At 42.7% G+C, this 22,574-nt stretch overlaps 1 protein-coding gene across 1 annotated transcript in view; it reads right to left on the bottom strand.

Moving 5' to 3' along the window:
• LOC110488976 (four and a half LIM domains protein 3) overlaps nt 1-21,715 on the bottom strand; it is a 48,932-nt gene extending 27,217 nt beyond the window's left edge. Inside the window, exon 1 of the mRNA XM_021561486.3 lies at nt 21,327-21,715. Coding sequence (XP_021417161.1) covers nt 21,327-21,405 — 79 coding nt within the window. The 5' untranslated portion in view covers nt 21,406-21,715. The remainder of the gene's footprint in view (nt 1-21,326) is intronic.
• Nucleotides 21,716-22,574: the final 859 nt, after the last annotated feature.

Here is a 22,574-nt window from a genome sequence, read left to right as displayed (position 1 = left end):
CCAGCTTTTTTCATGCGCAATCCCGAGAGAGTGTATTTCTTTTTTACCTTTTATATTGACAACGTTATTGTCTGGTTGAAATATTATAGATCATTTAGGCTAAAAACAACCTGGGGATTGAATATAAACATCGTTTGACATGTTTCTATGAACTTTACGGATACAATTAGGATTTTGTCTGCCTGTTTTGACTAAGTTTGAGCCTGTGGATTACTGAAGAAAACGCGAACAAAACTACGTTTTTGGATATAAAGAGACTATCGAACAAAAGGAACATTTATTGAGTAAATGAATGTCTTCTGAGTGCCACCATATGAAGTTCATCAAAAGGTAAGGGATTAATTTTAGTTTTGTAACGCTTCTGCTTGGCTGGTTACTGTTTGTAATAATTTGTCAACTATGTTCTCAAATAATTGTAAGGTATGCTTTTGCCGTAAAGCATTTTTTAAATCTGACACAGTGGTTGGATTCACATGAAGTTAATCTTTAAACCTATGTAAAATATGTTTTGTTTTCTGAATTTTTACAATGACTATTTCTGTATTTGAATTTGGCGCTCTGCAATCTCACTGGATGTTGGCCAGATGGGACGCTAGCATCCCACATACCCTAGAGAGGTTTTAAGCATTGACATGGACTTAGAACATCCAATGTCATTGTTCTCTATGGATACTTGCAATTTTGAGAGTGAAAAACTGAAGAAAAAAATCCCAAACCAGGAAAAATAAAACAATGTGAAAATACTAAATAGTGCCTATTTAGCTAGGAAAGAATTCATGAGTAGTTTGCAACATATTTCATAATTTAAAAGTAGCTAGAAAATGTTGGAGACCCCTGCTGTAGTAGGACTGGTCTCAAGGCTGAGATTGTACTGTATATCAAGTTACTGGTGTCCTAAGGCATTTCTCAGAGCCCGGTCCGTCATGCAGAGACAGTGGTGAAAGATACACACTGCCTCTTATCGTCTGTAACGGGCAATGCAAATTCCATCCTTCCTGGTTTCTAGGGATCTGACCTGAATGACCCTTCACATTCTGTATTTGCTTACCAAATGGTCATCTGTGTAGTTCCTTTAAACCTTTGACACAAAGTTGGCTAGTCAAATGCTACACAGCCCATTTAACATAGAGTAAGCACAATGTTCATGAATACGTCAGCAAGTTGATTTGACATCCTCGCCGCCTTTTATAGGTCCATGGCTATTTCCAACCCACACGGACCAAAAACCAAGGCTAGACCACGCGCCACAGAGCCAAAATGGCTCCTGTAAACTGGCCATTCCCAGGTGGTCGCCTGACTCTGCCGACTCAGCACAGTTAGCGAGGGCATCAAGGAGCTGGTGTAGAGTTTCAGAGCCCGCACAGTCAGCAATTTGAGCACCCTTTGATGGCCACATGCAATTGCTGCTCGCCACAACTGCAAGCAATTATTCCTCTCACACACATGGCCACTCATGATTGCTATGGTGGCACCTGATCCTTGGGTTAAGATGCCAGATTTTTGGTCAATGTGGCAATGCTCTCTTTCCCCATTGCTCGCTCTCTCTATTTCAAACCTATATAGGGACTATCTGGAGGCTTTGTGGCTTGCAGGTGTAGGCATCTGAGACATGTCCTATTAGAAGTGTTGCACAACGTTCCTAGTTACGTACACTTGTAATGAGCCTCAAAGCTGACATCTACCCTAGCTATGTTCTCTGCAACTCACAAGAGTAAATTCCGGTCACCAAAAACTAGCCCTTTCGCTCTCGCTCACTCGCTCCACGACCTTGAAAAGATGGGTTTATTTGAGGGGGGGGAAAAAACATTACGTATGTCCAGAAAATGCTGAGGGAACCTGCCAAATGGGAAACGACTGGGATGAATCACCGTTAAAAGTAATTTCCAGTAATATGCAGAGTACCCCCCCCCCCACACACACACAGAGTAAGGTCTCCTTGGAAATGTGTAAACAGTGCCCTCATTCCCCGGCACCATAAAACACTTGGCAGTGAAGTCTTCCCTTGCTTCTAGTCCTCCCAGAGTTCACCGAGGGCGTTCTGGAGGTGATACCGTGGCAATGCGAAATATGTTGACTCTTGATCAATTATGCACTGAATGAGTACGCATATGCTCAATGAACTATTTCACTTTCATCGGATACTGTACATGACTCGTGGGCTGACTTCATTCCTTTTACCCCGATAAAAAAACAAACAAAAAAAAAACACATTATGGATCTAAGGTGCCCTAAATAAATAAAAAACTTGTATACAAAACTGATGCAACTCTTGGAAAGTTGGCCAAAAGCCTCCAGAACCTGAGGATCAGGTCAATCCATGTCTGTACAGTAAAGGACCGTATAACAGAAGCATATTAAAAGCATCGTACTAAAGATCTACTGTACAAAAATAGAATAATAGACCTAATAACTAGGTGTGATAATGGTGGTGGAGCGACAGGCATTTCTATTTCGAGAGTCCCATTCCACCAGTTGGCCTGTCTGATACGTATCAAATTTGAAGTTTCCACTCATAAAAACATAATGACCATTTCTTTCATTTTGGTATTTGTAGGGGAGGCCAGAAGTAGGTTCCTTTCCTGCTGGAGGGTGACCCCTATGACTAGCGTGGGGTCGAAGACAATGCGGGGGCCAGTTGCTCCTTCCTGTCCCCAGAACAGAGATATATCCCAGAGCTCTCACAGATCCCAAACACAGACACACGGTCACAAAGAAAAACAGACACGTACTGTATAAACACGCCTGACACAGAGACAAGCAAGTAGACAAAGAAACAGACAGGCCACTGCGCTCATATACAAACATATACAGCACATGCAAAAGTTTGCATGCACACACTCTTTCTTTACGCTGAAAAGCTAAATAGGAAGATTGAACCCTCTAAGACAAAAAATAAATGAATAAAAAATAAAATAAATCAGGGGACAATGGGTGACTAGTGCAGGAAGACCAGAAGCGGTGAGCAACCAGCAGTTTGTTTGTTTAAAGCAGAGTCTCAAATGGCAACCTATTCCCTATAGTGCACTATTTTTGACAAGGGCACGTACAGCTCTGGTCAAACATAGGGCACTATATAGGGAACAGGGTGCCATTTGGGATGAAAACAAAAGTCTATTTGTGGCGACTTCCCATTGAGTGTCATTCATGCTCATATTCACAATTCCGACTGTTCCACTCATAAATGAACCCGATAACATCAAACAACTTGATATATTTAGGAAATGAGCTCTAAAAACAAAAGTGGGCAGATCCTGGTCATAGTCATCAAAGCACACCGAGTGGATAATCAATCCAGACGGAGAGCGGACCAGACTGGGATAAGAAGCACTAGGGTTTAATAGGCATAATCCTGCCAAATTACTCTCCTCACTGGTATAAGAGACCAATAAAAGCTGTGCTCATTCAAACAGTGATTTCACTGAAGCTGACATAACAGGGAAAAGTGTCAACTTTTATATACACCGGCAATGAAAAAAATAAAAATAAATCTGCATTAGGCCAATAGGGAATAATGACACACACACAAAAAAAAAAAAACTTACACAACCACACAGTTACTAAACATCCTTCCAGAGTCCGGCATGAGGGAAGAAAGAGGAAAGACGGCTGGCTTGTGCCGAAACGCGCCTCTTCTGACCCAAATTGTACAATCCCCAGCGGACCCATCAAAAAATAACCACCTCTTCTCTCCCCCCTCCTTCCCTCACTTCTCTCATTTTCTTTGACCTTCACATAGGACCTGAGAAAAGAGAATGTCACGTGTCTGTTGGAGAGGCCAACAGTGCAGCCAGTGGGGTCAGCGACCCGCGGGTCAATTTTTTCCCTCTTCGTACCGCAGGGAGAACGCCCTGGCTCACACACACATAACACACCCCCCCGGCTCTGATATTCAAAACGCAGGCTGAGCATGCGGCTGGAATGAGCTCACTTCAAAAGGTGTCCATAAATCAAGCTGCCATGCCAAGGACTCCATCCCGTTCCCCTCTGCTCCTCTCCCCCTCACCCCTCCATCTCTCTGCCCTTCTCCAAACTGAGAACCTGGGCCACGTTCAGTTGTGCATGAAAGATGGTAGAGCATGGACCCAGAGATTAAACTCCATATTCTGGGTCTATATTGTGCAATATTTGCTGGACTTTGCAATGCAGGCACAGTCTCAGTGCTCATTCACTCTGGTCCCGTCCTTCTTCTGACTGAGTCAGAACTAGTAGTAGCCAGGTCAAGGGCAGGTCATTGCATCCTTGTCATAGAAGATATTTGGGGAGAGGCAGGTTGTTATAAGTAGATGCTCAGAAGACACATTTTTATCATAATGATTATGATCAAAAAATTGCAGATATACCTTGGTGCGAATGGACAGGGAACTCGACTGTTGGTGTGTTCAAAAGTGCTTGAAGGAGAGCCCAATCTAAGAAATCCGATTTCGACTTTACCAGAGGAGAGCCACAGTCAGTCACGCTCTTATCTCACTGTGTCACATGGGATCTCTTTATCATGCAGCCATGCAAAACACTATTCGTGTTCTCCGCCTAATTCACTGCAAAGTGATAAAATGCAAAGTCCACCCAGCGCTTTGGTTAAATAAAGAGACAATGTACGCAAGCACAGGTGTTTTGGTAAACACAGGTAGTGGAGTTGAATTATGTTGAGTCCCAATCAGACATCTCTTATCTCTCCCTCGCTCTATCAACCACAATCTCCCCACTCTCTCAACTCCCTCTTTTACTCTGGTCCTATACATGTCTCTTCTTTAAGAGACGGTAGGCTATTGGAAACAGTATAGGGGAAACCTCAAGACTAGGACATAAGAACAGCTTAACAGAGTAGGAAGTAGTGTTGACATGAGACCAGAATATTTACTTCGATACCAGGTTTAGTATCACGATACTCGATACCATGACAATACTTGATACCAAAACAAAAAAACAAAGACGTATTACCCAAAGTCACAGAATTGCGCTTGATCCAGACAGATCTTTTTTTAGTTTAATGTCATTACATTTGATGAAATGTTTGAATTTTGAATGTATGCATTAATGAATCAATTATACAATCCATTCGATTTTTTTTATTTTACCAATCCAACTACGTAACAATGGTATTGATTTATTTGTATGGTAAATCTACTGAAACTGGGTAAATCAGGATGTAACCTAGGCCTAGTCACAATACAGGTGAATGCATATTCAATAGAAGTGTGTGCATTCATTGTTATTGAGCTTTGTTTGACTGATTTCATGGGGCTACAGATGAAACCGTTTCCTTTCCATGTGGGACTTATGTTATTATACTGGTCAACAACATTTGCATAGAAGAAGCAATATCTTTTTACAAAAGTTAGCACTTATTCACACACACCACAGTCAGTTCAAGGCTCGAGCAAAGATGGTCTTGACTGGGAGAGATGTGAGGCAAGGGAGACGAAGTGAATGTCACCAAAAACTTTATTCAAATCAGCTTTGGATTTCAACAATATGTTTTTTTTTTTTTTTCAAGGTACTGGGGTAGTGTATTGATGTTAGCTTCAGCTGTAAGCTAGTAAGAAAAAGTTGGCCTACAAAGCTGGAAGCTACCGGAATCTTGCATTATAAAGTGTTCTAGTCTGTAATGGACATTGTTTTGCGAACAGTAAATTAACAGTTTAACATTTCTAAATGCCGTGTTGCATTATTTAAGTGTGTTAACCTCTGTGCAGCATAAGTGGTGATGCAGCCCAGACTCCCAGTGAGTGCAGTGGTTCCTCAGTACAGGCTAGAGCTAGCAATGAGTAAGTGGAGCAGGCATGGTGCGTTCGCACCATAAAGGGCACATCGGCTGCGCTGTAAGACAGACATGATCCTCTCTCAATCAGTAGACGACGTGAGACACATTTCACAGAAGTACCAAACCGTTTTTCATGTTCTAGTATTGAAAAAGTACTGAAGTTTCGGTATGCCATGCAACACTAGTAGGAACAGGAAAATTACTTTAGCAGTGAGACAGAAAAAGACAGAAACCTGGCAGACAGACTGACACTCCCTAGTCAAAGGCGCCAGGTTTAGTCACTGCTCTGAGAACGTCTCCATCGATCAACTAAAAGTACATGTTTGTCACACAAGGTGTAAATTAACTAAATTTACTGCACAACCCCTGATTAGTGGGCTGCTAGCTTGCACAGCGTCACAGTCAACCACAGATGGTGACAAAAGGCATCCCACAGCACTCTACAGTAAACACCATTCAATCTGGCTACACTGTAAAGGTTAAAAAGCTGGCACACACACAAAACACAGGAATGTGTAGGAGCACACATATACACCATACATAAATTATCTCGGTGTCCAACAGAGAACAAGTATGACGTGGTCTGACCAATGATCCTTATCTATATGCAGACTTAAGACCGAAAGCCCTCTTTAACATCATAGTCCCACTGGGCACAGACGTAAATCAAAGCTAGACATTGAACTGACATTTGGTTGAGTTGTCAACTTTTGTGAATTCAACAAAATGTCATTGGATTTGGATTATTATTATAATTTTTTTAAATGGTTGGGGGAAAAAAGTGATTAAAAATACCTTCACGTCGATGACTTTTTGCAAATCCAACTCTTTTCCATGTTGATTCAACGTCATCACTTAGAGTTTTTTGGGGGTTCAAATATGGAAACAACGTTGATTCAACCAGTTTTTGACCAAATGGGGTGCCACTGTTTTCTTAATTCTTTCTTCAGCCGAGGGGGGTGAAATATTTTCGGGGCGAAGTCATGGTGTTGGTGTCATTGGCCCTATGCTGTACTACTTTCCAAGCAGTCTGGCAATCCCCCGTTCTACTCATTTGATTTCATTTATTTTACACTTGCATTGGATTCTGTTTGATGCTGGATGCCTAGGTCTCCTACTCCCCTTAAAATAAAACTGAATTGCTAACGTATGGCAAAAAGAATAGAACAAACAACTAATAATGTTTGCCAGACTTTGCTCGAGAGGAATGGGTGGATGCGTTGAGAATGTACAGCTGGACAGTCTCAGTAGAGAATAGAGAGGTAATCTGGCAACCCCCATTAAGTAAGTCTGAATGGAGATGGCAACGTGGATGGATGGTTACCCAGCACCCCAGCTCTACACCTTTTGAGGAGAGCTGAACAGTGCAAAGCAGCGATTATATTCCAGCCCACACCAATGCAGAATTATAACATTAGTATTTTTCACAACCTAAGCATAGTATTGAAACAGATTCAAGAATACTGCCTCTCTGGGTGTAAAACCCTAAACAGTAATGCAGCTGGGAAACTATAGATTTCACTCTGACCAAAGGTCCTCTAAACCTTTCAGGTCAGGGTCACGGTCAAAGTCAGTGGTCATGTGTAGGGATAGGGTTCCATCTGCAGTAAGGGTCAGCTTGGTGTTTGATGGTCAGGGGCATGGGAGTGATGTCATCATGAACATTAGACTCCAATAGATTTTGTTTCTATGGATGTCACAGTCCCCTTCAAGTGAAGACATCTCTCCCTCTTGAATGACGACACAAAAAAAGTTGTCTTGATTGACAGTAGCAAGACACTTATAAAAGTCTTGATCAGAGAACCAGAAAGTCTGGACATTACGGAGTCTAACAGGCCTGGGAACCTCAAAGAAATGTGCACAACAGCAGACACAACATCAACAGAACCTCTATGGCATTTAAGGTCTGGGTCCCATCTGTGCTGGTAAAAGTGTTAGATGTTCTGGTCTCTGCTCTGGAATGAGTTACACTGAAGAAAAAAATAAATAATTGTAGTTGCTTCAACTACACAGAACAAAAATATAAAACATGTAAAGTGTTGGTCCCATGTTTTATGAGTTGAAATAAAATGTCCCACAAATGCTCCATACGCACAAAAAGCTTATTTCTCTCAATTTATTTACATCCCTGTAAGGGAGCATTTTATCCTTTGTCAAGATAATCCATCCACCTGACAGGTGTGGCATATCAAGAAGTCGATTAAACAGCATGACCATTACACAGGTGCACCTTGCGCCGAGGACAATAAAAGGACACTAAAATGAGCAGTTGTGTCACACAACATGGCACAGATATCTCAAGTTGAGGGAGTGTGCAATTGGCATGCTGACTGCAGGAATGTCATCCAGAGCTGTTGCCAGAGAATTGAATGTTCACTTCTCTACCAAAAGCCGCCTCCAATGTTGTTTTAGAGAATTTTGCAGTATGTCCAACCGGCTTCACAACCGCAGACCATGTGTAACCACGCCAGCCCAGGACCTTCACCTGCGGGGGTGGTGGAATATTTATGTCTGTAGTAAAAGCCCACTGTGGGGAAAACTCAATTTTAATTGGCTGGGCCTTGCTCCCTAGTGGGTCAACCTGGCTCCCATGGCTTCATCCCTGTCCAGTCATGGGAAATCCATAGATTACAGCCTTAGAAATGTATTTCAATTGACTGAATCACAGGAAAATCTTTGAAATTGTTGCATGTTGCATTCATATTTTTGTTAAGTATAATTATTATTGGTTCCACAGCCTTTTTTTTGTTAACATGCCAAAATAATAGTTGAACAAACATGAGAAAAATTGAGCAAACACATTTTATGTTGACAGAATTGACAGACTTCTTAAATTGGTGCCAAGTTTGGGCCAACTAAAAACAGTTCAATTCAGGTAACACTTTAACAGAAAACTAAAAAAGGCTGTTAAAAATACTAATTATTATTAGTTGAAACTAGATTTTTTTTTTTTTTTTAAGTGTATATATTCAATTACCACAAACATCCTGGGCTTAATCCGCCCTTTGGTTCTGCATGCCCTATCGAACAAACAGATTACGCTCTTTGGAGAACATTAGTCCAATGATCTCATAGATCCGACCGCATGACAAAAGACCTTAAAAAGTAAAGGTAAACAGTTTAATCAAGTGTGTCAAATAAAATGACGTTCTCTTCCACTCTCTGTTGAATTAAAAGGTAGTCGCCGCTAAATAACGTTGCCATGAGCGGCGCTGCAGATAGAGATGCAAGACTGCTGCGGAAATGGGTTTATTTTCTGCATCTATGTCATATTACTGAGTCTATCTTTAAATCCGCAGAAAAAAAAGGGAGTGGAATTTCTCCGGCCTAGTTGCCCAACACAAACCCTTACAAGCGAGAGTCAATAACATTAGTTTGCACTGCACTTCAACCAAACAGAAGGGACTTGCAGTAATCTCAGATGAAGCCATGCTGTGACAGGCACACCAGTCAGTGGCCTACGAGCATTAATGGTGTTCCTCTTGGGCCACTCCTCTCGCCATCCTCATCCCTTCATTCAAGATCCCTGGCAGTGGCTCTCCATTGCCCGTCCTGTCGTAAATCACCTCAGTCTTCTTCTCCTCATCAACCAAGAGCTGGTGTTCTTTTATAGCCAAGCCAAGGACACGTTCTCCCATTTATGGCTCCTGCAAGTACAAGTCATTGTGATGGGAACAGCCCCCCCCCCCCCTTACTCTGCCTTTGACTCTTGCACATTAGTGCCAGCCTGTACCCATGCTGCTGCCAAGTAAACACTCCCCTAGGTTTATGTTGGACTTAGGCAACTTGTCATATACACTTCGATTTAAGGTCCACGGAGTGACATGCGCTCACACCTTTATCGGAATGTGTGAATGTGGCAGGTCGGTCTGGCCTGTCTCAGCCTGCCTCCTCGGAGTAGAGAACTCCACTGTCTATTCAACCACGGAGATGGAGAGAGAGAGACGGCTACTGAAGATACCCGATAAGGAGTTACATTCTTGATGGCCCACCAGTTTCATCATGCGGAACAGGGATTTGCTTGTGTTACTTAAAGAGGGGAACACACTCACTCGCAGCTGTGCTCCAAATAAACAGCCATATGAATTTAACAGAGGAGAAAAATGCATATCTAATCTGTACAAGTAACAGCTTTTAACACATTCATGCAAGACAGGGCGTCCAGGGTGAGCCAATCCATTACTTGGGTTGAGGAGTTTACGCACGTACACACTTCACCACAGCTCCTCCAGAAAAGCTGTGAGTAACAACTTATGGTACAGGGTTCAATATCTGCACAAAAATGGGTCCACATACATCCAAACACACACAAATCAAGGAAATGCGCACACACACACACACAGACTCTCCTCCGATTACGCATCTGTGATGATGTCAGTCATTTGGTTTCATTTCTTGCAGATGTGGTGGGAGGCTCATTAAGTGTTGGGAAGCAATCAAGCCTAATACACCGGCCTCGGCACTTAGCTCAGCATGTGCGCGCTGGGGCGAGGTGGGTAGCCGAACCATGTAAAGACAAAGCCACTGCGGTGGTGTCCATGGTGCTGATGGCATGTTGGAACAAATAAGGATTGCAGACAAATTGCTACGCCAGGACATCACTGTTGTGCGAAAGCCTTGTGAGAATGCTGTCGTGGAAAGATGTCAGGCCCTCTAATGCTCTCTGGTTGTATCGTTAGCATTAGCGCCGGGCCTTGTTCCAGGGCTGTTGAGCATCACTCTTTGGTGGGGATCATAGCAGGCCACAATGCCTCAAAGTGAAGGCCAATTAGGCCATATGCTTGGTGTGTGAGAGCAACCCCCCAAAAAAGGAAAGACTAAATCCATGACACTCCAGATGAACAATGACTTCTATGACATACATTACGGGAGGTGTAAATCTAGGCGAGAATAGGATTACTGAAAGACGACAAGAGATACTACATGCTTATCACGAGAGGGTGATCCTTCAGGACAGTCTGTCCCACAGATGTGTTTTTTGGGCCCGCCCTTAAGTTCACAGAGTAGAAGCGTCTTGGTCTTGAAAGAGGCTATATAAAACCCATGTATTATTATCATCATCGGAAGAAATCAAACAGAAAAAGGTTTGGGTTTGTGTGGTTGATTGACAAATGGATTCCTCGATAAAACGTCATCCTTCTTCCTCATTGTTATTCCTTTTATTGTTGTCGGACAGTAGTTTTCTGGTAGGTCACGGTCCTCGAAGATAAATGCTTTGGGAGTTGCCAAAGTAATTACAGGGGACAGCTACAGAAGGGAAGTTTAGGTTACTGTAGGGTGAATATATCTGTATAAACATATACACTCCCAATTCAATGGAGGACATAGGGTTGCTGAGTGAACAGCAGCAGAGGCCTCTTCACACCGTCTTTCCCAGGTTTGTTGCAAGGCGAAATTACACACCCTACCACGCTGTATAAATTGGCCTACATTTCCCCCCCCCCAAGTGCCTCTGTTAACCATATAGGCCTATCCTATGATTTAATCATTAGCCACATCCCAACATATATATGAAATTCATAATACACATCACATTACTCGTCATCTCAAAACCGCTGCAATTTGTCTTCAAACTCGCAATGTGTGCGTTGTGCACTTTTTAAACGGCTTGATGGGACTTGCGTGTTGGTTCTGGAGGCATGTTTGCTTGAAAAAAATAAATATTTATACATGGCCTCCATTTATGGGAAAATGGGGAATAAGAGTGATGTTTACAACTGACAAGGCACGGTGGTGTGGCTGCCAGGGTTCTAGGGCACATTCTCTAACAGTGTTGCAAGTCTAGGCGAGGGGGATAGAAATGCATGCCAAATGCTGAAATCAACCATCAGCCTGCCTAAACCAGACTGAACACGGTCCTCACTATTGTTTCACAACAGTTCAACTTAGACGGCAGGTTAACTCACTATAGATGTGCCATTAAAACAGTGAACCTTTTCTAACAGGATAACACTAATCACGAGGGAGGTGTTGATGCTAACGAGACGTGATGACGAGACGAGATGTGTTTTACGCAATCATGTGATGTGCCTGGATTTGAACTTTTTTTATTTTTCAAAACTGTCCTCTTTATGTCAGATGGTCCTGCATCATCCTCAGCCAATTACTTTCATTTGTCCAATTCTTATTTTTGGATGAGGCTTAAAATACAGGATAAGAAAATTACAATTTTAAATTGTACTATGTCACATGATTGTTTTGTGCAGAGGGGCCTAAATATGATTACATGCCTTTCAACTACTCAATAGTTGTACTTCTCATAGTCTTGCAGTAGACAACATCCTCATGCTGTAGGTCTGGGCGCAGCCAGGGAACCAGTCATGGCTGACTCACAAAGCCGGATACATGACTGGGGGGGGGGGGGGGGGGGGGGGGGGGTGACTCGACAGGAATCACGCACCTAAAACATCTGCTTCATCACAAGAGCTATGGGACTGTCGCTGACATCATGCGGTTTCGAACGCAGCTAGGAGAGTGGACAGGGCTTTCTCACAAAATGTTATTGGAATAGCCAAACTCTTACACAACATGCATTGGCAAGATCGGGTAGACAGTAAGGATTATTAGATGTCATAGGAGGGACCAAAGAAACATCTATGATAGAAAGAGTGAAAGGGGTGAGGGGAGAAGTGAACAACATGTGGCCTAAATAACCTTTATACACAAGAGAGGAGAGAGAGAAGAGAGAGAGGAGACCAGAGGAGAGCAGAGAGCGCCTACATCTGACCCTTCTTTGGACACTGTTAACAAACCTCCAAACGAGCTTCAATGCCATACAACACTCCTTCCGTGGCCGCCAACTGCTAGTAAAACTAAATGCATGCTCTTCAACCGATCGCTACCCGCACCCGCCCACCCGACCAGCATCACTACTCTGGACGGTTCTGACTTAGAATATGTGGACCACTATAAATACCTAGGTGTCTGGCTAGACTGTAAACTCTCCTTCCAGACTCGTATTAAGCATCTCCAATCCAAAATTACATCTAGAATCGGCTTCCTATTTCACAACAAAGCCTCCTTTACTCATACTGCCAAACATACCATCGTGAAACTGACCATCATACCGATCCTCGACTTTGGCGATATCATTTTCAAAATAGCCTCCGACACTCTACTCAGCAAATTGGATGCAGTCTATCACAGTGCCATACGTTTTGTCACCAAATCCCATATATCACCCACCACTGCGACCTGTATGCTCTCGTTGGCTGGTCCTCGCTACATACTCCAGGTCATCTATAAAGTCTTTGCTAGGTAAAGCTCCGCCTTAGCTCACTGGTCACCATAGCAACACCCACCAATAGCACGCGCTCCAGCAGGTATATTTCCCTGGTCATCCCCAAAGCCAACACCTCTTTGGCTGCCTTTCTTTCCAGTTCTCTGCTGCCAATGACTGGAACAAATTGCAAAAAAAATCCATCAATCAATTCACTGAAGTTGGAGACATATCTCCCTCACTAACTTCAAGTATCGGCTGTCAGAGCAGCTTACCGATCACTGCAGCTGTATACAGCCCATCTGTAAATAGCCCACCCAACCAACTACCTACTTACCTCATCCCATATTTGTTCTTGTTTTCTGCTCTTTTGCACACCAGTATTTCTACTGCACATTCTCATCTATCACTCGAGTGTTAATTGCTAAATTGTAATTACTTCACCACTATGGCATATTTATTGCCTTACCTCCTTACTTCATTTGCACACACTGTATACACATTTTTCTATTGTGTTATTGATTGTACTTTTGTTTATTCCATGTGTAACTGTTGTTTTTGTCGCACTGCTTTGCGTCATCTTGGGCAGGTCGCAGTTGTAAATGAGAACTTGTTCTCAACTGGCCTACCTGGTTAAATAAAGGAGAAATTAAAAAAACAATTAAATAAATAAAAACTACGATGCCTCCCGCAGGGGGTCAAACTCTCAGAATCGTATTTCGGCCATTTTCCAACAAAATAGCCACTGGAGGAAGCTGTGCCCCCTCACAATAACACTGCTGCACCTGGACACCCACCCCCACAGGAAACATGAGGTCACTTCCGCCCCCCCCCATTCACAGACAGGCCAGACACACTCAAGCTGCGTGCCACACACCCCCATTTCAATTGAAAGGTGCCTGGTTAGTGGCTAGTCTGACTACCAGAGGAAGGCAGGAAGAAGGGGGAAATGGCTGTTGGGGTTTGAGGATATAGGATACAGAGAAAAAAGCCTGCTTTGGAGGTAATGCTTGACAGGTTCACTTGTGTGCTCAATACCTTTATAAATGTTCTATTTTCTGAACTAGTGTTCAGATTGCCTGGGTAGCTTTTACGTTGGTCTTAAAGTAACTGGCCATCTTTACCTATGTCACATACTGCAATACTGATTCCCCTTAAGAGTGTTTGAGAGTCAGCAAATAGACAGCAAGCAGACCGCAAAAAGAAACAGGTTCCAGTAGCTTCCTCGACAACAGAGTTGGAGAAAGAGGGAACGAAAGGGGTGCAGTGTCAAAACTACAATTCAACATTCCAGTCTAACAACCTGCAAGCAATTGACTGTGGATTGTCCGTCATCGTTGTACTACGGGCTAGAAACTGTCAGCCCCCAAACCCACCCACCAGCAATTCACCTCACCCGCAATAACATCTGCAAAGAATGTGTATGTGACTGATACATTTGATTACAAGTCATTATGGTCCCACTGAAGTTTAAACATGGCACCACTCCAAAACAGAGAACTGCTAACCTTCAGAAAAACACAGAGACCTCCAAATAAAGAGAAAGGGGGGATACCTAGTCAGTTGTCCAACTGAATGTGTTCAACTGAAATGTCTCTTCCGCATTTAACCCAAACCCCTCTGAATCAGAGAGGTACGGGGGGGGGGGTCTGCCTTAATTGACATCCACGTCTTCGGCGCCCAGGGAACAGAATGTGATTGCTTAAAACACCATAGAGAGAAAAGAGGAAAGAGAGAGAGGCAAACAAATACATTATATACTCCATAAGCTGGGTCAAGGCAGGCATGCCAGACGCTACATAAAGGATGTTTACTTTTGGATTTTATTGCCCTCTTGTGAAAAAAAGTAACTGTAAAACCATCAGATTGGCCTGGTTGGCACAGCAGGACACTACAGATACACAGTTCTTCATAGGAGGAAGTTGAGTTGTGGTGTACAATTGAGAGGAAGAGCTATTTGTTTAAAAAGTTGACGATAGTACATGGCTTTGAGCGGAACTACCACTGTCCATGTAGGGTCAGAAATGATTGACACCCTTGACAAAGATGTTTAATAATGACTTAGAAAATAAATTATTCAAATAATATTGTATGCAACAACAAAAAATGGGAAATTGTTTACACTAAAAAAAAATAGCTCAGAAAGATTTTGTTTAGCAAGTATTTTTTTTATCAAATGATTGACACCGACATTGATTAGTGATGTGAAGTTCGCAAACAGTTCATTATTTGAATGACTTAATACGCACTCCTTCAGCTCAGTGGCTTGGGAGCTGTGCTCCGACCAACAGCTGTCTGTCATATATGCGGGCAAGGAAACATTTCATGCTGCTGGCAGCATAAAGAAGAAAACATGTGGGCCTCCCGAGTGGCACGGCAGACCCGGGTTCAATCCCAGGCTGTGTCACAACCAGCCGTGAACAGGAGTACCATAGAGCGGCACACAATTGGCCCAGCGTCGTCCGGGTTAGGGGAGGTTTTGGCCGGGGGGGGGGGGGGGGGGGTTTACTTGGCTCATCGCGCTCTAGCGACTCCTTGTGGCGGGCCGGGCGCCTGTAGACTGACTTCTATGGTCAGTTTAATGGTGTCTCCTCTGACACATTGGTGAAGCTGGCTTCGTGGTTAAGCAGGCGCATGTTAAGGAGCGCGGTTTGGCGGGTCATGTTTTGGAGGACGCATGACTCGACCCTTGCCTCTCCCGAGCCCGTTGGGGAGTTGCAGTGATGAGACAAGATCGGAATTGGATATCACAAAATAGGGGAGAAAAAGTGGGTAAAATACACACAAAACATTATATACATGTATAGAACTGATAACTGATCGCATGGTGTAAGAATTAATGCAATTAATTTATTATTGAATGTTATGGACAGATTTGAAGAACCAAATCATACAGTACACACAGCCTTTGCTCAACAAACTCGAACTCGAGAATGAATCGTTGGGTGGGGGTGCTGCAATTCGCGAAAAATATAGTGCCAATCACACTCACGGCAGTCAAGCAATGCATTATGCCAAGAGTTGTTCACAATCTAGTTTGGTTACGGCCACAACTTCAAATGCCTCGCAAACAAATGAAATTGTGCTTTAAAACAATGTCCAAGTCTCAGTGACAAATGACAGCTCCAATAAGCCCCTTATGATGACTGACATGTGAACGAGAGGCTTGCAGAACCAGTTCATTGTTCACTGGTAAGGGGTCCTGCGTGTTCTGGGCATTACTGACTCTAATGAACAAAATGAGTTGAAAGATTTGTTCTTTTGACTGAAGGAGTCGAAAAGATTGAGTCAGTAAAAAGAGCCGAACTTCCCATCACTACTAAAGATTCCTATAAATAAAGTAGTCAAAAGTTTAGTATTTGGTTCCATATTCCTAGCACGCCATGACTGCATCAAGTTTGTGGCTCCAAACTTGTTGGATGCATTTGCAGTTTCTTTTTCAGATTATTTTGTGCCCAAGAGAAATGAAATGGTAAATAATGTAGTGTTACATTTGAGTTACATAGGTAGGGCCCTATAAAAAAAATCTGTCAAATCTTATGCCTGATTCAGTTAGTCACCCCCCCAAAAAATATGTTTATTTTCCAGGTTTCTGTTTTTCTCTGCTTTTTGCTCTCAAAATCACACCTTTGTAATAGAAAACAAAATTGGATGTTCTAAGTCCACAACAATGCTTAAACCATATCAGGAGACCACTTGGGGTCTGGAAAAATCTAAGACAATTTCGTTTTTTGCGTGTAGTTACCCTTTAAATTTAACTGTGCACCATCCTGTAACCATTTGGTTAGCAATGTTTCTGTAATGATCATGTGATTGCAGATTTTACAAAACAAGTGGCCAATGGATTGATACAAACAATCATGTTAACATTCTGCCAGGTAGGCATAGGCTACTTTGTAGTTAACATTTAATTGAGAAGGTTTTTGGGAACCTTTCCATCTACCAGAAGAGGTTGTCTTAAATTAGCATCATCGCTACCGGCTACACAAAGTGGTAGACAAATGCGCAAATTCAGACAGGGGAATTCCTGGGCCGTTGCCTCTTCAGAAAGCTTACAGGAAAATATGATTCACTGATGCATTTTGTTCATGTCTTGTGATAATCTTTGGCATATTAATGCATTTAGTTGATTTCCTATGGTCAATAAATGTTTTCATATTGTTGAATTCCTTTTTAAAAATGTCTGGATTCTGTGATTCCGTCCGCGTTCTCCGCAACACTGATTTTATAGGACCCTAGAGAGGGTCAAAGATCATACCCCGTAGACATGCTAACCTCCCCTGTTATTGGTAATGTGAGAGGTTAGCATGTCTTGGGGGTATGACCTTGGACTTTCATAAGTGACAATGTGATGCTACAGAAAAATGAAGAGCATCGATGTCGAAAGTAATCTAATTCTCATTTAACCTAATTTTATAAATCAAATGTAATTTAGCATAGAGCAAAGACAAGGATTACTATTATTTCTATCCATGTTTATGAAACAAGCGTTGTATTTGATCTAATAAATGAAGGTTTTTGCATAAGATTTACAGTGGTAAGACACTTATTTCCATCCTTGTTTATGAAATCAATAGCTTATTTTCTTATTTTAAATAATGTATGAGATCTTTTATAAGACATACTTTTGGTATTGTAGTGCATGTGGACACATGCTTGTAGAACAGCTCTTTCCAAAATCATGGGCATTAATATGGAGCTGATGCCCCCTTTGCTGCCACTATAGCCTCCACTCTTCTGGGAAGGCTTTCCACTAGATGTTGGAACATTGCTGCAGGGACTTTCCTCCATTCAGCCACAAGAGCATTAGTGAGGTTAGGCACTGATGTTGGGCGATTAGGACTGGCTCGCAGTTGGTGTTCCAATTCATCCCAAAGGTGTTTGATGGGGTTTAGGTAAGGGCTCTGTGCAGGCCAGTCAAGTTCTTCAACACCGATCTCAACAAACCATTTCTGTATTGACCTCGCTTTGTGAACAGAGGCATGGTCATGCTGAACCAGGAAAGGGCCTTCCCCAAACTGTTGCCACACAGTTGGAAGCACAGAATTGTCTAGCATGTCATTGTATGCTGTAGCGTTAAGAATTCCCTTCATTGGAACTATGAACACCAAGCTCGAACCATGAAAAACAGCCCCAGACCATTATTCCTCCTTTACCAAACTTTACATTTGGCACTATACAAATCGGGCAAGTAGTGTTCTTCTGGCAGATGGTGAAGCGTGAGTCATCACTACAGAGGACACGTTTCCATAGCTACAAAGTCCAATGGCGGCAAGCTTTACACCACTTTAGCAGACGCTTGGCATTGCACATGGTGATCTTAGGCTTGTGTGGGGCTGTTTGGCGATGGAAACCCATTTCATGATGCTCCCAACTAACAGTTCTTGTGCTGACGTTGCGTCCAGAGGCAGTTTGGAACTTGGTAGTGAGTGCTGCAAACGCGCCTCAGCGGTCCCATTCTGTGAGCTTGTGTGGCCTACCACTTCGCAGCTGAGCCATTGTTGCTCCTAGACATTTCCACGTCACAATAACAGCACTTAATGTTGACCGGGGAGGCTCTAGCAGGGCAGAAATTTGACGAACTGACTCGTTGGAAAGGAGGCATCCTATGACAGCACCACGTTGAAAGTCAATGAGCTCTTCAGTAAGGCCATTCTACTGCCAGTGTTTGTCCAAAAAGATTACATGGCTGTGTGCTCGATTTTATACTCCGGTCAGCAACTGGTATGGCTGAAATAGCCACTAATTTGAAGGGGTGTCCACATACACTATATACACAAAAGTAATTGGAATGGTGCCGATTTATGAATTAGCTTGAGCATCTGTTATATTGTACCAACACACCCAGAAGAGAGGATCCTTCAAAGAACACTGTAGTTTGTCAGAGGTTAAGGGTGCGTTCCTCAGCTAAGGCGAGATGACGCAACAACAAATGTGGGAACTCTGCCGGTTCGCGCTAGATTCATAGCCCAAAAAAAGTATACCTAGGGGCCAACCTAAATGATGCCACCGACAGAAGAAGAGTCACTGCCTGTGTGGGCGAAAGGGCAGTGAATTGAGCAGTGCTGTAGTTGGTCTCCATCGCCTAGCTCACGCAGCAATGCTGCTAAATGAACAATGTTTGGAGGGAAAGAGGCCGGGCACTGAGAGTTAAACAAATGTTTGCCATCTACATGGGTGACGTGAATTGCAGGCTATTGCCACTGCCATGTCTGCGCTTTAGGTAGAATCCACATTAGCCTAGCCATTAGCCAAACAAAGAAAAACATATTTCAATGTTGATACATGTGCATCAAGGTATACTTATGTGGGTGAGTCAACTTATTTTTAAATTACATTTCATATTATTTAATACATGTTATTAACAAAGTGTGTGCCACTTGAAGTAGAAATTGAAAATAAAATGATTACATGAAACAAACTACAGGAAATGGGTTAACTGCGAAACAACTGCAGTAATGGATGCTTTGGTTGTCAACAGCCTTGTGGCTATTGCAGTCTTTTAAGTTTAGGACAACAGGGATCTCTAAAGTTGTCCCAGGTGAAGCAGGAGGCAGGCAGCATGCAAAGGAGAACCAACTGCGCTGGCACCTTAGCTAGTCGGTCTGGAACTCACAGTAAGCCTGGTAACACAGCTATTTTAAGGGTATGATTTATCTTCCCTTTCTCGCCCAATGTAACACGTGTGAAACGGCAACAGATGAGACAGAAACATGACTAGGGTTTCAAAATTCCCAGGTTTTCCTGCTTAGTCCATACTGATTCCAGAAGTGTTCTAACCAAGAACTGCTCAGCCTTGGGGACTGACCACCGAGTCAATGAGGAGATAGCTGCTCAGCTAGCTACCTCCATCAGTGCCAGGATGCCCCAGGCATGCCAGTCCTGATGACAGCATCGGGGTACAACATGTAGCACGAAAGCCAAGGAAAAACAGAGGGAATAGTGGTGGTAAGTATCCCATGGCTCCGTCTCAAATGGTACCCTATTCCTTACATAGTGCACTACATTGGACCAGAGCCATATGGGGCCCTATGTGTTGCAGTTTCTGTAGGGAATCAGAAGAGGTTGGTGGCACGTTAATTGGGGAGGGCGGGCTTGTGGTAATGGCTGGAACAGAATCAGTTGAATGGGATCAAACATGGTTTCCATGCGTTTGATGCCATTCCATTTGCTCCTTTCCACCCATTATTATGAGCCATTCTCCCCTCAGCAGCCTCCACTGTGGGGAATAGGGCTCCAGCCCCATCTGTGGGCACTGGACAGGCCAGCACTCCATGTGACAAGAATAGTCCCCTTTTCCCTGCAATCGTTCCCTCTTCTCCATTCATGGCTCCGTCTGTCTTCAGTCCCAGTTATCACAGTGTGTAATTACTGAAGGTGCTAAGTGGCAAGAATGTTCATTTCCCTCAGTGCAACTGGAGCATGTTCAGGGACACTACAAAGTCTAGAGAACCTCCAATTATCTCAGCACTTCTATACCCTTGTATAGAAGACATGGTTAAATACTGAGTTAGTAGACAGAACAATATGCAGACATATTAAATATCTCTCCAACCAACTGAGACTTGCAGAAATCCACGAACGAAGTGATATAGCCTACTAGGTCACCTTACCTACTATACTTATAAGGACATAATTGGAGAGGTTTAGGTGGGAGCTATTGACCATTTGTTGCTTTAGAAATGTGGAAAGTAGAAACGTCATATGGAAATTGACATATCATTAGGCACTAGATCCCATTCTGAGGCTCTTATGCTTGACGTGAGACAACAAAAGCGTACGGAATTACTTTATAACTCCCGTTGTTCCATTGTCCAGTAGAAAGCTTTAGTTTATAAGTATAGTCTAGTCTCAATTTCCAGTTGTTCTCAGGTTACTTAGTCTCATTAGTATAATATGGACAAAACTGCTACAAAGTAGGCTATTTCTAAATTGTCGGATATTCCTTTCTTCCTGTCCTGAAATGCATTATATACATTGTTGTATCTATCCTTCATTCATTCATTCATTCAGAATCCGGGAGCACTGCTCAACTTCTTTTCTGCCTCACATTGCAAATGAAAAGTTCAAAACTGAAAAGTTCAAATTAAACGTATTTCCTTCAATAAATGCATATTATGCCTACATTACTGACATCTGGCTAAAATGCGCAATGAATGGGACGACTCAAAAATAGCACAATAGAATGATTAAAAAGAAAGAATGGTTTTCATCAGTATATCCATGTGCAAAGAATAAGAAACGTGTGTGTAGGCCTACTCTAGAGTTTACGTAGGTCTACCTAAGAACAGTGGAGATATGATGGCGAAAAGTTTGCAATTCACTATTCAAGGTAATCGCGCTTACCCGACGTTATATCTGCTGTTGAATGCACCTTTGCGACTTGACAATCGAAGCCCACCTCTCGCGCTGTGTCACCAGACATTCAAACGATGTGAATTTCTGCCGGTCGCTACTCCAGTGGCAGATTATTATACTGTACAATTTTTCCCGTTCCTTTTCCCTGCAGTCTACTCAGACCTCTAACTGTACAATGTTGAAGTGTAACACAGTTCACCGGCTCTACTGTCTATGAGGAAGTTGATGGTGAGTCACAAGACCCCGCCCCGATATTGGAGAAAAATCTCCTCCCTCTGACTTCGAACCTTCGGACTGTACTGTGCTGTGCTTTGGTCATGTAGGCCAGGGATGGGGAACTGACAGCCCCCCTTTTGTAGGCCCGCGAAGAATTCCCCTCCAAAAGTCGGGGTCTCAATTGACTGTTGAGAGTAAGAATAGTAGAATACACAAGGTGCAATTTCTAATAGTAGAATACACAAGGTGCAATTTCTAAATTGGGTTGTGCCTCAGTAGTTTTTCTATTGTTATGTCAGTCACTGACAGTCACTCAATTAGTCCTAACAAAGTATATTCACACCTTACACAGATGCAAGTCCTCCCAAAAATATTTTAATGGAAATTGTGATTTGATTGCAATCTAGGCTACAGCTGATATCATTTTTTTTGCTAGACACATAACATGTAGTTGGGGATAACAGACAACAAGTAGGCCTAGCTTGAATGGTTTGAATTGCCATTGCGTAGAGTTCATCCAATGTTGTCAACAAGTGCGTAATAGGCCCTCTGGGATTGGTATTGCTTTCAATTCCTTTGGTCATTCTTTCATTACGTTTTTTCCTGTTGTAAGTTTATTGATAGCTTTTACACGTGTTAAACTGAAACCTATATGTGTGTATGTGTGTGTGTGACCAGAATCAGTACTTTCTCTTATTTTCCTTAAACTGCACAGCTGTTCTTTCTCTTAACTCAGGCATGATCTTTCTGGCGCACTTTGCCCCAATATGGGTAATGATCTCACTTCCTGTTTCATACGATTTGTCTTCTGTTCCCCTCTTTTTTTCATTTGTCTCATCTTGTCTATATGAGTCAACAAGAGGGAGCGTTCTCAATATAAATGTCAACAGCTGTATGTCCTTGGGGTAGAAATTGGGCCAGTATGCAAAACGTGTCTCTGAGTAGGATTGCTGATCTAGGATCAGTTTGGCTTTTTAGATCATAATGAATAACATTATAAGGACATGACGTTACCTGATC

The sequence above is a fragment of the Oncorhynchus mykiss genome, chromosome 2, assembly GCF_057628025.1.
Source record: "Oncorhynchus mykiss isolate SJ-2025 chromosome 2, ASM5762802v1, whole genome shotgun sequence".
Lineage (NCBI taxonomy): Eukaryota > Metazoa > Chordata > Actinopteri > Salmoniformes > Salmonidae > Oncorhynchus > Oncorhynchus mykiss.
Note: the sequence above shows the minus strand (reverse complement) of the source record. Positions and strands in the feature narration are given on the sequence as shown.